Here is a 15512-nt window from a genome sequence, read left to right as displayed (position 1 = left end):
TATCTAAAGCATCAGGGCTGGCTGCTCTTGACTTTCTGACTGAATGGATTAAGAAGGGTCCAGTGCGACAGCAAAGCAGAAAGCTAGTAAAGCAGAGGTAAAGCAACAACAACAAAACCCCAGTTTGACTAAAGTCAGAGTGCTGCCGTTAAAATAAAAAACCTCTTTCCATAGTCCCCAAGAGAATTCATTTACATGAAGAGCAGATTTTGGTACTTTTATATTCAATGACATTTAAAGGGCAAATTCTAGGACACCATACTTAAAAATAATTTCTATGCAGGACTAATTAATTGTCATAATTTTCTTATGTTGCAATTATTTAAGGGGCTCAGATCATACAGAAAAAGTAACTGTATTGCACACAGACACCAGTCACGTCCGGTTTGAAACACATACCTTGCCACTTGTGCCCAACTAAAGCATGTACATATTTTCTTAGCTGTTTTAATTTCCCCATATGCAAAAGTTCTGAACAAAACTGTACCTGTGGATTCACTCACACTGAAGTACCAGCCTTTGCTATCCTAAACCTGCTTCTTTTCTGAGAGTGCTTACAACTGTTTTCATATTTCATAATGAAGAATTAGTAAGCCTCCATCACACACAGGGACGCGCATGCCAAAACAAGAAAACAAGAGCAGCAGAACATTAATGGGAAAAACGGCACATTAGATGTTCCACTGGCATCCAGAAGTGCTTGTTAGGGTAGATACATAGACTACACCAACAAGATGAATTTAAGCTCAACAGCAACAAATGCTGAAAGAAACAACCCTAACTCTACTCACCTACCCAGAAATGTGCATTTCTATTTGTCATTTTACATAAATGTCCCTTCAAGAGCAGACAGTAGAAAAGTGTCTTTCCTGATCCTATATCTAATAAGGATAATCAAACGTAAGGGGAAACTAGGTGCCCTTACGTAAAAACAACAGTAAAAACCACGATGCCATTTCAAAGACGCATATGACAACCACAACCCCGCGTAAGGGGAGGTCTGCTTGGGTAATCAAAGTAAAGATTTAGAAGTCACATTATTTTCTTTTCAAGATAATACAGATGTCACTGAAACAACGAACATCCCTACTCATATAAACAGACTCGCCCACTCTCATTTTATATTTAGTTCCCCCTTTCTAACTGTGTAGGTTAATTAGTGCTAACCTACGTATATGGAAAAGGTATATTATCCTTCTGGAGTTTTAGGCAAGGAACAAAAGGCCAGACACAGAACTATCACAGCAAGGAAACGACTCTGACCTGACTTAGGATCTAGTTCTTTAGTCACAATACTTCTGGCCTACTCTCCATTTTTGCACGGTACTATCCCCAAAGCTGAGGGCTATCATTGCACTCTGGTACTAAGAATATTCACCCCACTGGTGCCAGATCTTTGATCAAAAATCTAAGGTTCAAAATATTATGACAAAATTTCTCATTCATTTGTAGGTTATTAATCAACAAGCTGCATTATTTTTCTCCAGGAGTATTTTGTGTCATTTTTAAAGCTAAAAAAACCCCATGTGGATGAACAATTTGTGTTTACTTAAAAAAAAAATACAGAATATAAGCAATTAAAACGTAGCCCTTTAACAGTAGTACTCTAGCAGGGACCATCATCACAACAAATGGTCTGGAATAGATATAATCATTGCATTATTCCCTTGACACACTTCCATAATTCAGGCAAGTCAGAAGGATTTCTTTCTTTTTTTCATTATGTTACCCACAAATATGACGTGAATTTTGCATCTAAAATTCTAATTCAAAGAAATAGCTTTTCCTCAAATTCACATACTTCTTTGGATAAAGGGCCATCAATTACCACGCACACAGAAATCGGTTATGATAGTAATTTCATGTTTGACTACCTGTGCACTAGAGCTCAAGGTAATTTTGCTATTTTATACAGAAAGGATCATCAACGAACTACTGTATGCCTGAAAATTCCATACAACTTTAAGTATTTAAAAAATAATTTTTTGTAACACAGTTCTACTCTAGCACAAGTATTTCTGGTACTTAAGGGTAAAAACACACTTTCACTGAAATCCTGGTGTTTGCACATTGTCTTCTGTGTCCTATGGCTGCCTTTCCTTCCCTAGCTGCAAAGCCCACTTGGCAGTGCTTTTAAAATTGTTTTTAGGTACTTTAAAGTAAAAGAAACCTAGATTAGAGCTATCAAGCCCTGGGAAAAGGTGAACCTTCTGGTGTTTTATGTTTTTTTAATCCCTTCAGAAGGGCTATGTGTAATTATATTCTTTAACAAAGAAGCCTAACTATAATTTGGCATCAGTAATGCTTACAGTTCCATAGTGTACTGTAATAGTTTGAGATACTTTAAGAAAACCCTCCAAATACTGAGATGCTTATTGCAATTCCCTTTTAAAGATTCAAAAGCCTTTTAATGACTTTCCATTTCCTATTTTTATCTTCTTCATAGCATATGGTATTATATATTTGAAATAGGCTTCCAACATAAAATCAAACTTGAAAATACCCACTTTCAAAACAATATTTCAGTAAATAGAGGGTTTAAGGCAAGTCATTCATTTGGAAAAATTAACTTCCATTTGTTAATCCTAGATTGACACAATTTTATTCCACCCCATCAGTGCCTTGGGATACACAACGTACATTCAGCAAAGGGCACACATATGACCCTATGGACATACGTTGTAAGTCCTGAGTGCCCATTGGAATAATGGTAGTATCTTCATATAAGGCGTGACCCACAGGGACATGGCATGGGAGGGGTTAATTTGTTTTGTTTCCAGTCTTGCTATTGTATGTGATTTTCCTACGTAATGCATTCTTTTCTTACTAAACATCTTTGCAAACAAATACAAACCCCTTTAAAAGGTGCTAAAAATGGGTTTCTGAAAACATACAAAATATATTCATCATAGTATTTCCTCAATCACTCTTTTAATGCTTGATATCTGCAGGTTATTTCTCGTTTCTGACTGAAACTATTATTTGTTGCAGAAAAACTGTTCTTTTGCAAAAGATTCTCCTCTTCTAGTTTTTTGGACCACACGGGCTGGATGCTTTCATGCGTTTTACTTCCTTTTTGAGTTCTTTTCAATGGAAATACCAACAACACCAGGATGCTGGCAATATGAAGACAGAAATAGCAGGAGCTAAAAAACAAACAAAAATAATAATGCAATAGAACTCTGGTCACTCTTACAGGATGCTTAAGGAATATGCTGTCAAAACCAACTTGTACACAGTACTTTGCATGTAAGACATTTAAGTCAGGAAGACATCAATATTTCCTTTAAGAAAAGTAATAAGGGGGAAACCACAAATGAAGTCTTCCGACACAGTACCCGGTGCTGTAACAGAGATGAAGGCAGGCTTCCTGTCACTTTACAACTATTTTCACAAGTTACTCTTGGAAAGTCATTATCTAGTCTTGCTACAAAACAGTTCAAGCACATATAGTGATCTCAAAGGTACTGTCTGTTGTTTTGTTTGTTTGGGTTTTTTTCTTCCCTATTTTTCCCCAGGAAAAATGCGTCTATTACAATAGGAAAACAAGATCACTTCATGGTTTCTCATACACAACACAAACCACGTTCGAGCACTAGAACAGAAATACAGTTTGCTCAGCTAACGAATAAATCTTGTTACCACTAAAATAGCTTCAGAAATCTTATGCCACAGAAAATACTTCTATTCCAAGTCAAAGAAAAGAAAAAGGAATCTGATAGGATGTGCTTACCTGTAGAAGGTGAAAGAGGGTTTTACGGAGAGCAGTACAAACGGCACAACTGTGTAACTTATTGCTACTTGAGTTGCCATCCATGTTATAATATCATAGCATACTTTAACAGCAGGAGATTCAACAAAATAGTGTCTGATATTGTTTCTTATCTGAAAAAATCAGATAATAGTAAGTCAGCTTATTCCTAAGCTTTGAGAGCTATCTTACTGCACAGAGTTTGTTGCACTTCCATAAAATTTATAGGATGAATTTAAATGCTACAGTTTGGTCAAGTATTTTTGAACTATTGAAAATACCCATCAACTTCAACAAGAGTCAGTTCAAATTCCCTGCCTTTTAGGCTAGTGTACTTCATCCAGCACAGGCATTTAAGTATTTATGAATTTAAGCAGAATTTACATATATGAACACCACACATACCGCACCCCCCCAAATCCAGTGTGACTTTGGACTACTTGGCTGAATGAAGCAGACATTCTATCAGGCCGTTCTGTAAAGATAGTGTTGGAGTAAAGGAAAGCCAGAACCCTTCTGTTGAAAGCTTCTATATGGTAAGCCATTTTCACATACTTGCTAGTAAGATATATTTTAGGACAAGAATGATATAAATCAGGATATACAAAATATCAGTTCCAGTGACGTATTTCAGGAGTCTCAATAACATCTAACATCAAGCGGGACTATTATTAAAGGACTATTTTCTATGCTGAGCCTTCTTTCTTTCATAAAATTCTGTTCAAACAATGGAGTATCGAAGGTATTTAAAAAAATCCAAAACCCACACAGGTTTAGGCTCAATTTTATTTAAGTCTATAACTAAAATGACACCAGCAGATCCTCGCCCCGTCTTCCTTTGACTGAACTGTCATCCTTGCTCACACTCTTATTTGCTGACAAGCCAAGACAGGCTCAATTCAGCCTTTGTGTCACTTGGTATCACAGTTGCCCCCTTCCAACCACCCACACTGAGGTAGTCCTCTCCGAAAAGCTGCACCCAAAGGACAGTTTAGCTTCTTCATCCTTCTGTTCCTTTAGAACTCCTGGTTCTAAAGAACATATGGAAGGCTAGCTTGTGCTGATTTTATTATTTATATTAAAAACTGTTTTTAACCTTCTTGTCGTTCTTACCCAAATTCCCCTGTAGGTATCACATTCCCACTCAGCCTTTGCTTAGTTAAGCTAAGTAAAACAAGTCATTCTAGCCACATACCCTTCATCCTACCATCTGCCATCTCCCCCCAGTTTTCTCCCATGGTCACGTGCAATGACTTGTTTCTGAGTTCTGTAAAACTTGGATGAAGTTTCAAAGAATTTCTTGTAGAGAAATCTAGTATTTTAGGACTTGGAGGACAGCTTCTAAGATAAATCTATAATGATCTATAATGGCCCCTAATAAAAACTTGATTTTGAAACATGCAGTGACTGAAGGGAGTAAAACTAGTTGAATACATGCTTAGGCATGACAGGAGAAAGCGTGGGACATAACTGCCAAGCTTTGCAGTCTTAACAAAGGCTAGTAGGGGTAAATAATGAACATGCTGGAGTACCTCTAACATATCTTGGCAGTTAATATTAAGTAACAGTTCATACATAAACTAACAATATTTTTTATTTAATAGCCTATTGATTGATACATATGAAACGCGAATACAACACAGCTTACTAGCAAAGCCCAGGACAAAGTGCAGTGAGCACTCCGCTCTACTGGACTCGCCTTACTAAGAGAACACTTTTACCTGTGAACTGACCCTGAATCTTGGCTTTTGCACCAGCCCCTGGCTGATAAATATCAAAAATTCACTGTGATAGAGTCTGGAAAGGAGAAGGGAGCTATACCTATTGTAAGGAAAGGAGTCAGTTCTGTCAAACAAGGACCATACCCATATCTTTGTGAAGAAAGAGGAAGAGCATCTGTTTTACTACTGTATGTAGCACTGATCCCCCAAGTTTTAAACTACTGATAAACAGTGATAAAGTTTTTTCAAAATGATACTAGGTAACATCATCTTGCTTAGCATGGCATAATAATACATGATCAGTTAATACAGAGGAAGGGCTTCCACAAAAGATATGCTACAAAGATGTTATAGGCTGTGTACAGTCTTGCTTGTTTCTACTGACCAACCCCTCCTTATCAATAATAATTCCCGTTGTTTCTCATAACTAAAAAAGTAAGCAAAACTATCAGACCAAATGTGCATCAACTGTAAATTGCATCTTTGGGCTACAGAACACAATCACTTTTCTTTTACAGGACTAATTATTTAAGAAGATAACTTGGTTGGTACTTACAGCTCGTGCTGCTAGTGTCATTAGTACTCCTGTTAAAAATGTTAAATAATATCCCGGGTAAACCCCATGCCAGATGGCAGAGAGGATGAAGGTTTGGATCGTTGGGCTGAAGGTGGCTCGCTCATAGCACACTCTAGCAAGTCAAAGACAATTCAGGATAAATAACATGAGACACAGATCACCAACAATCTTCCCAGTTATCATTTATACATTTGCACTTCTAGCAGATTTGACTCCAACACATCATTTGCAATGCAGTTTCCATTTACCATTACTTAATAATGTTACCACTATATTATGAATTACAGAAAATACTTAAAGCTATTCACAGCTCCTCATTTAACTCCTCAGTGCTAACCTATGCTCAGTGCCATCACATATGGTACTTATTAATAGCAAAGAAATACAGAAGCATCCAAAGATGGGTGTTGGTGTTAATAAGGGACCTTGAGCCATCCAAGAATGTGTTTGAGGAACTACACTGGAAGGCACAGACTATCCCGCAAACTCTTGTGATAAGTCAGATATATTATTCATAAAATAAGAGCAGCTTTAGAGGAAGGCAAAAAGTAACAACTATCTTCAATTTTGAGTAAGAGAGAGACAACAGTTGAAAATGTGTCTGTGTATGACAATTAGGTAAGCATGATGATGAAATAATAATTAATGACTCTAGGGATGTGAGAATATCACATGAGGAGAATGCTGAACTCTATTTAAAAATTGAGACTCCAAATTATTAGGCAAAGTCCTATAGTAAGGAATTCTAGAAGGAAGAAGGGAAATAGGAATCCAAGAAAAGTCGTTTCTAGAAGACAACATTAGATGACACAATGACAAACCATCATGATGTAGAAGAATGATAGGAAACATGGTATGGTCCTGATATGGCTTCATCAAAAGTTCTTTAATGTCTTTAATGATCTGAAAACCAAAAAGCAATAGGAAATATGGAAACAGATGCACACTAACACAAAACAAAAACGAACAGCACAAGCATGCATGAACACAAATCTAAAACTAACATGCAAAATTAGTTTTAACTAAAAAAGGCCATAGACAACAATATGTAAAAGGTTTTATAAATGCATTGCAAGTAACAGAGAGAGAGGAGAGAATGCACGTCTTATTCAAAGAGAAAGACAAGCTAATGATACAGAGGGCCAAAACATTTACTACTAATGTAGTATTTTACTACAACTTCTGTATATACAAAAGATTGGTGAGACCAAATTATACAGTCAGTGCTAAAGAACAGAAGGTAAAAAGAAAGGAACTGAATAGGGAAGGATAAAAAAAAAATATTTTGTTAATTCAGTTTATCCTGGTCAAATACATGTGATAAGTTTTTTTCTTATGAGGTCTTCAGTGCGGGGTACCAGCAGAGGTCCCTCTCCTTGCCAAAGGTCTTCACTAACAATGCCTGTTAGGATGAGAACATGGGCCTAAGTAGGGTGCAGGTGCATGCATGCATAATACACAAAACTATCTGAGGACGTTTGCCCACAAAGCTACATTGGCCAGACTAAACAGTAACCAGGGAATTTCAAGGAGACCTTTAAACAAAGAAGGTGTCAGCCTAGAAAATAGAAAAGCGCTAGGAAAATTTGTAACAAGTCAGGGAGGCACCTTTGAGCAAAATACTAGTCATCAAAACCTGGTGTGACACTGCCAGAAGTTGCCCCACCAGCATTATGACCTCTCTCTTGGCCAAGACAGAGCATCCTCCCTGGTAGACACCCAGTAGCCTGCATCCAGCTAGGGGACCATGAGGGAGCAATGTCTCATCCCTATCAGCTGCATGCAGGTGAGTTCGTGGCATGCTTTTCTAATTGGCATGTGAACCAGTGGGTTCACTTAGAGCTGGAACACCCACATCTCCCACAAGCAGCAGATACAAGCAGGGCCCCCACGCTTCCAGAGGGAGGTGGCGTTTTTGTGACCCACGTGTCCTTGGGAGCGGAGGTGCGGTTTGCACGTAACCGTGTGTGTGCATGTATGCTTTTTTTAAGCCCTTCAGGATTAGTTACAGAAGAGTGTTTAGAAATTTGTTTATCAAGCCACTACACTAAGCACTTACAAAACATTACCTGTTCCAGTACTGATATTAATTCTGAATGTATATTTCACTGACTAGTGGTTAATTATCTTGTTAATATACTGATAAATGGCTTCAATCTTTGTTTTAAAATACTTTAACTAAGCAGATTTTCTCTGCAAAGCAATCAGGAGCTAAAAAAACTACCTAAATTAACTACTCAAATTTCAGCTATATCAATGCTCAAATGATCAAAGACAGACAAATACATACTAAAAAAAGATCATCAGGCTTCAATTTCAAAGAGTTGCATCCCTAAGAGCAAACCAAGGAAATATGGTCATCACAACAAGCTAAGAAAATCCATTCAAATATGGGTGGTTCAGGTTATCTATGATTTGCTCTAGAAGTGGAAAGGTGCATCAACTTCTCAGCAAGTCACTCCCCATCGACTGGTTCTACATTTTCATTATTAGCTTGGGTGGTAAACCAAAAAGTGTATTTTTCCACCCTGCCTTCCCTTCCTTTTTTTTTTTTGGAGGGGGTGGGGAGATAAAGGAGACTGGTGGCGTTTCCTTAATAGACAGAGCACTAGAAGCCAAAATTATCTTGACAGACTTGAATGGTGTTATGAAATCAACAAGATGAAGTCCAAATTCTAGAACATCTTAAAAAAGTGGAAGACACAAAACAGTACCCGTCCATTCAATGTTACTGAAGAAGTGTAGCTGAGCATGAATATGAATCAAGAGTATGAAACGCTGAGCATCAGCTGAGCATGAATCAACACTACTGCTACAGAAAAGGACAGATGTAATACCCTGATGCACTGGCAAAAATTATCTAAAGAAAAGAAAGGTAATTAATCCACTTAAAGCATTCAACTCCACCTGTAACAAGCCAGGGAAGGACCCTGGAGGTCCTCGCAGAAGTACTACCTCCACTGTATGATGACCGGAAGTTTGGAAAGAAGCCAGAAGAGAACAAGAACCACAGAGGTTTGCAAACATGAGCAAAGACAAAAGGAATTAGATGTTTTCTTTGGAAAAAACAATGAACAGGCTGAGGCGGAACATGACATGTTTCCCCAGTCAGGAAACAGTACCATGGTATGTACTGTTGATATGCGCTACTATGTAAATATCTATTAACTTGCATGCTTGTAACAATATGATCTTTGAACTGCTGTATTTTGTGATCTACATTAAATGTTAACTAACTTCTTTATGATCTGTAGACAGTTAACAGTGTTTACCAAGAGTTTGTTTTTACAAATCAGGGTTTAAGATTGGTTCCTCTTGAAAGATTATCAGAAATGTAGACAATGAATGCTGACATCTGATATGTCTATTTCACGTGAGATAAATGCCTAAGATTTTTGGATACTTCCACAAATGGTAAACAGGTCATGCATTAAAAATGGATGTTTAAGGTAATACATGAGCTTGTCCTCTAATCAAACACTGCAACTAACCGAGGTATTGGTAATATGATATATACTCTGGACCAATATTTATGCCTCATATAGAATCATTAAAACAATCTTATGTGCAACATATCTTTAAGAAAGCATCCACCCTGCGGCAGAATCAGTACGTGTTTTAGACTACCCTCAGATTCACCTACAACTGTTCTAAATCATTTAAAAGCAATTTATTGTTCTTAAACTGAACGTAATTGTTCTTAAAAGTATTTATTAAAGGAGATGCTTTAATTTTTCTTTACATCTTCTTTTAATGTCACCTTGAACAATTGATTTGCATTTTCTTCTTTCTATTCCTAACAGAAATGGTACTTGTGGCCTTAGTCTCTTAGTTCACCAACATTCAATTTAGGAGCTTTGGAAGTTTGTTGGAACACAATCTCCTCTTAAGTTTTAACACTGATAAACTTCTGTTCTCTAATTAAATTAAAATGCATTTTAAAATAGCTTATTTGCTTTATTAAATGATATATTTCAATACCTGCAAGCACGCAATTCTTCTTTACTGAGTGTCATAGAATAGATTCTATTGCCTACTGAGCCAACTAGAATAATCACATAAATTTCAACTTCGGTTTTCAATTGCATCAGAAAAATATTTGGGAAAGAAGATACAGAAGGAAGAGAATACATTATAGAGAAATTTGGTGGAAGAAACATCCTGTTGCCATCCCTAGAGTAAGGGAAGGCCCTCTGAGTGATCCCAAGATGGGGGTCTCAGTTAAACTCATACCTATTCATAAAAGATCACATCTATACAGAGACTGGAAGCAGGGAAACAACATCCATGTACTACTCAAGAACACTTTTTTATTTTCTAGTTACCACAAAGAAATATTAAAAGCAGAGTTTTTTAGTTCACTGGGCACTATACTTGTTTCCCAGACAAGGGAAAAAGCACATCTGAGGAATACTCATTTGCAATTTTTTTTGATAGTGCACTGTAGGGTTTCATATTTGCCACGCACTCATTACAGAGGGAGGGCACAAAGTTTTCTCACAGAACGTATAGAAGTTCCTGTATCACTGTGTGGCTAGAAAAACCCAACCAACCAAAACAAACCCCCAGAGTTTCCGCAGGCTAGCAGCCAAAAATGTGCATTTGCTTACGGCTCTCAACAACCTGCACTGCTTTGAATGCCAAGAGGGAAAAAAAAGAGACATCTCCACAGAGTAATACTTTTAGGTTTCCTATGAGCAGTGATGAAAAAGTTTCTACTGTGACCTGATCTTTTACACTAAGAAGAAAAGTGCTAAATTCGGAGGCTTTACTTCAAGTATTACAAGAATGTCCTGTGCAGTTGCTAATCGACTGTATTGTTTTGTGGCGTTTAACTTTAAACATCAAATTATCTTCAAAGACATATTAATCTAAGAAACTTCATTGGAGAAAAACTTTTCTTTAAGCAATAAATACCTTTTAAGCCAAAGAGCTGTTTGGATATTCCAGTTATCAAGAAACATCTTGAAACTTGTGGAAAACTGTAAAGTAAAAACAAACTAATAATTTCTGTAACTGAAAAATGTTACGAAAGTATTTCAGAATTCTGACAGATGAATTATAAAAAAAAAACCCTATTTTGTTATGAGTTGAATAAGGTACTGACTGAACTACTTAACCACAAAATATTTTGGAAGTCAACTGACAAGTAGAACATATTCAAAACAGACTCTATTTTCTATCCTTTCCTAAGGGTGTGAACATGTAATTTCTGACTTAGAACATATTCACTATCTTACTATCTTGAGGAATGAAATGCATAGGAAAAGTTACTGAAATTATAAGCAAATACCTCCATGGGCATGGATTTTATTTCAAAGAGCCATGAACAAACCTCTATTTGCTGGATTCTCAGATTTGATATTAGATCCCAACGTGTAGCTCCGTTTTTATCGTAGCCTCTAAAACCAAACCCTGCTGCATTATTAATTGCATCTGCTACAATGAAACAAAAAGAAACAAGTGAATTATAAACTGCCTGTATTGCAAATTGTGCATCACACAATGTATACTTTGTTAAAAATATTTATCACATTTTAAAGGCTACAGTTTTTTTAAATACTGAGAATCACTGTATTAGACACTCGAACAAACAGAAAATAATCCAGGCAACACACCAGCTTTCAATTAAAAAACTTGTACAAAAGCAAAGAATGAAAAGTAGCACTATTGACTTCACAGTACAGGTGTCCCCCCTCTCTCATACCACCTACTTCGACTCGCTTGAGCAATCTGAGAGAAAAACAAACTCAATGAGATGCATCTAGACTATGGAACAGGGGCTGGTTGAAATGATTTGAGATAGCAGCTCAACGCTCAGATGGCATGTCTTTGGTCTTCATTACGCTTTAAACATCATTGTTGCTGCATAAAGATAAAATTGCACGAGTCACTTCCAGCAGGTGCACATTAACAGCACCACACAGAGCAGTGCAAACCTAATAGAAGAAAACAGTCATTTACTAAGCAACACAGGATTTGCCAGATTTCCACTAATGGCACAAGGCCACCTTTAGCAACACTTCTGATTGTGAAGTGTTTACAAAGCATGTCAAAGGTCAAATAGTTCAAAGCAAACAATATCTTTCCCTAGGACAAAAAGCTGCTACTGTCATCTGGTCAATGTAGGAAAATACAAGGGATCTCTGTCTGAATGCTGCCTATCACTTTCAGTCTTCACCTTTGTTGTACGAGACATTTGGAGTCTTTTCTCCAAAAACTAGTTTCTTCTCCAAATATTGCCTCTGTTGAGCTAGGCACTCGGTTGCAGCACCTAAACATGGGGGCACATCTGTGAGGCAACGAACCCAACCATGTACCCTCTTACGTGGATCAATAAGTGACCATGGGGAGAACAACGCCAGCTCTCCTCCCAGTGCAGAGGTGTCCCGAGGCGTTGGAAGCAAGGTAGGCAAAAGACTCTGCAGAAGCACTACTGATCTAGTCCTCTAATTACACGACATAAGCCCTCCCTGTTAGCTTGGAGTTAATCTTAGGCACTGTAATTAGATTGTCACCTTTTAAATTACAACTAGCAAGGCAAGAGAAATTGCTCAGTTTGTATTACCATATTAAAAATAATTTACTTCACACAGCAGTGGTGTGTAAGAGAAATTCATATCTTTCCCATTTTCCTTTCTTCTTAACAACTTTTTCAACATATTAATCCAATGTATTTTGAAAGTAAAAGAAAAAATTGACTCAAACAGTTCCCTTCCTAAACCTCTGTTTCTCCAGTTATCTACTAGTCTGGAAGAGGGCTTTGTGACATTTGATTTAATATAGGGTAATTTATAATATTTATATTTCATCATCAATAGCCTTTTAAAAAAAAATCTTTAAAAGCAACTATTTGCTGCTTTACCTCTGATATCACTGATGTTGACTTCAAACATCAGACAATAATTTTATGCTCAATTAGAAACAGTTTAAGACATGAACTCCATAATCTCTTGCTAGCTAGAGTACAAAGACTACGGTTACAGTAAGTACTTATTTACTAAAAAGCTAGTTAAGTAATTCATTTAATTAACAGATTATTTTTTTTCTTAATTGCAAAGAATAGCAAGGTACCACTCAAAAGCATATCATCCAGTAAAATTTTAAGGGTTCCTCACATTCTACTCATACCATTATAAGTTTACATAAGGTAAAATAGAAGGAAGAAAGTAAAAAAAAAAGTTATTTAGCAAACTAAAAGTACAGAGTTGACATAGTTTATTTTCTCTAGTAATTTCCCAAGGAATGCTAGTGAAAACATAAGAAGTCCGTCTGAAGCATTATGGAGGAAAAAAAACAACGAAGATTGCTCATTTTTCAGATGACTCATACTCTTTACAGACAACGATACTGGTGCATAAGAGCACACTATTTAAAAGTTATTTCATTCCACAACAAGCCCCAGCATTACTATATCCAGACAAGCTGAAAGCACTTCATTCATTGACCAGGAACGAAACCAGCAGATGTAAATGAGTCATGCTGCTCTGCTACACTAAGGCTTTCTTTATTGCATTGTTTCCCACAGATTCTCTCTCAAAAGAATTATGAAAAAAATATTTACAACCTGAGGAGGAGGAGGAAGTTGATGAAATCTGTTTTGTGAGCCAATTCCAAGTTGTCGGCTTACATAAATACAGCATTTTACTGTTGTATGTGTTGGATTATTTTTTTTTTCAAATAACATGAAGTGAAAAGCAAAATGTTCTTTAAACGATATCATCTATTCAGTGTCTTAAATCAGTGACTATGGGTGTTATCCCATCGGTCAATTAGAACTTTTAGGAAACGAAGACTAAAACTGAAGCGTCACCCATCAAATTATGAAAATACTACTGTGAATGCCACCTCCTATTAACAACAGTACAATTTACCTGAATTCCAATATATTCATTTTTCCTTCATGCTTGAATAACATTAGGTAAGTTACTGGTAACTAACCACAGAAAGATGCTTAGAGTATCTTTTCAGATATGCCAAAATCAAGGTATCACAAAAAAAAAAGGTAAAAAAAAATAAATCAATGATTGTACATCAGACTAAACTACAATTTTTAAAAACCAAAGAAGTAATTGCTCTTTAAAACACTTGGCACTCTCCAAAAACCCTTATGTTTCACTCAGATTTGTTCAGGGGACCATGATCTCATCTGGAGCACTGTCACAGCACTGTGCTTAGATTTATGGTAAGTTTTGTTTCTCAAAAAGAGAGACACCATTCAATATACTTCAACTATACCTCATAATACTTCAATGTAATAATGTTTTCCTAAGGCCTCAAGAGGGCACTGTCACTTTTTAATGCATGCCTAGTGTGCAGCATCTCAAATGAAACTCAATACATACACTTTTATTAAAAATATATTTACTTACCTAAAGTCCATGCAAAATAATACTTGGGTCTGGCAGCCATAAGAGACACGTACAGGTAGAAAAACCTTACAGGCCATGACGCTGTAGCTCTGAAATTATCATCAATGTTGTATTCCACAGGCAAAGTTTTTGTAATAGTCATGTGGAAGAGTAAGGACAGTCCACAGATTAAGAGCTTCTGTGCCACAGCTATCTGAAAAGTTTAAGACGGGAAACTTTGTAAGCTTAATTTTTTGTTAATCTTCTGGAAACAATGGCAAGTTATAATCTTCCTTCCCTAAACAGTTATACATATATATGCAGATTTTTCCGTAATATATACTACCAACTTTAAAACATTTTATAGAGGCTCAAGGAATATAGTTGATTAAATTGTGAGCACCACTTTTGGCAAACACAGCAAATCCAACCTGGCTACAAGGAGCCTCTAAAAACCCTTTCAATAAAGGGAACATCTTTTGAAACTCCAGTTTTCTTATTTCATTGTCAAATTACTAAAGCAAGTAAGTTGGTAAAACGCCATAACACAAAACATACAATCTAGGATAAGATGAGTGTAATTATTGCAGAGATTCCAAAAACAATGGCAAAGCTTCAGCTCATTTTCGGTAGCCTTTGGCATAATGCAGGTGTTCAACTGCTGCCCAACTCAGTGTGTCAATCATCTCTGTTAGATTATTACAATATCTAAATTCTAGAACAACTAGAATACCAAAATAATTTATGAATCTACAGCGAAAATACCTCAGTCCTATATAGACCTGTTTTCCCAACTAGAGAGAACCAGCTACACGGGGTCAAATAATATGCTTATAGATGTGTAAAAATATGTTGTTCAGATAGGACCTGGACTCAGATTTTCCTCAAAATTCAGTTTTGCAATAACCATCACACTAAAGAGTATGTATTTTTAGGAAAACATTCTTATGGTTCTATTGGAAAACACACAGAGCAATAATGCACGACATTGCTGTAAGTCGCTAGTCTGATCCATGTCTAAAGGGCACAGACCACGTTCTGTGCAAGTTCCTAAAGTAACACACTAACCAAGCACCTACAACGGAGAAGTTCGGGAGCTAGTTCATTTAAAT

At 36.6% G+C, this 15512-nt stretch overlaps 1 protein-coding gene across 2 annotated transcripts in view; it reads right to left on the bottom strand.

Moving 5' to 3' along the window:
* Positions 1-204: 204 nt before the first annotated feature.
* The window catches only part of MBOAT2 (membrane bound glycerophospholipid O-acyltransferase 2), a 93187-nt gene continuing 77879 nt past the window's right edge, over positions 205-15512 (bottom strand). For both annotated transcript variants that reach the window (XM_075086864.1, XM_075086865.1), the window contains 6 exons: positions 14422-14614; positions 11385-11488; positions 10967-11031; positions 6029-6161; positions 3734-3885; positions 205-3146 (listed from right to left, as the gene is read on the bottom strand). In XM_075086864.1, the coding sequence (XP_074942965.1) occupies positions 2924-3146; positions 3734-3885; positions 6029-6161; positions 10967-11031; positions 11385-11488; positions 14422-14614 (870 nt within the window). In that variant the 3' untranslated portion in view covers positions 205-2923. The remainder of the gene's footprint in view (positions 3147-3733; positions 3886-6028; positions 6162-10966; positions 11032-11384; positions 11489-14421; positions 14615-15512) is intronic.

Source organism: Phalacrocorax aristotelis, chromosome 3 (genome assembly GCF_949628215.1).
Source record: "Phalacrocorax aristotelis chromosome 3, bGulAri2.1, whole genome shotgun sequence".
Classification (NCBI taxonomy): domain Eukaryota; kingdom Metazoa; phylum Chordata; class Aves; order Suliformes; family Phalacrocoracidae; genus Phalacrocorax; species Phalacrocorax aristotelis.
The sequence above is the reverse complement of the archived record's forward strand: the minus strand, read 5'-3'. Positions and strand labels throughout refer to the sequence as shown.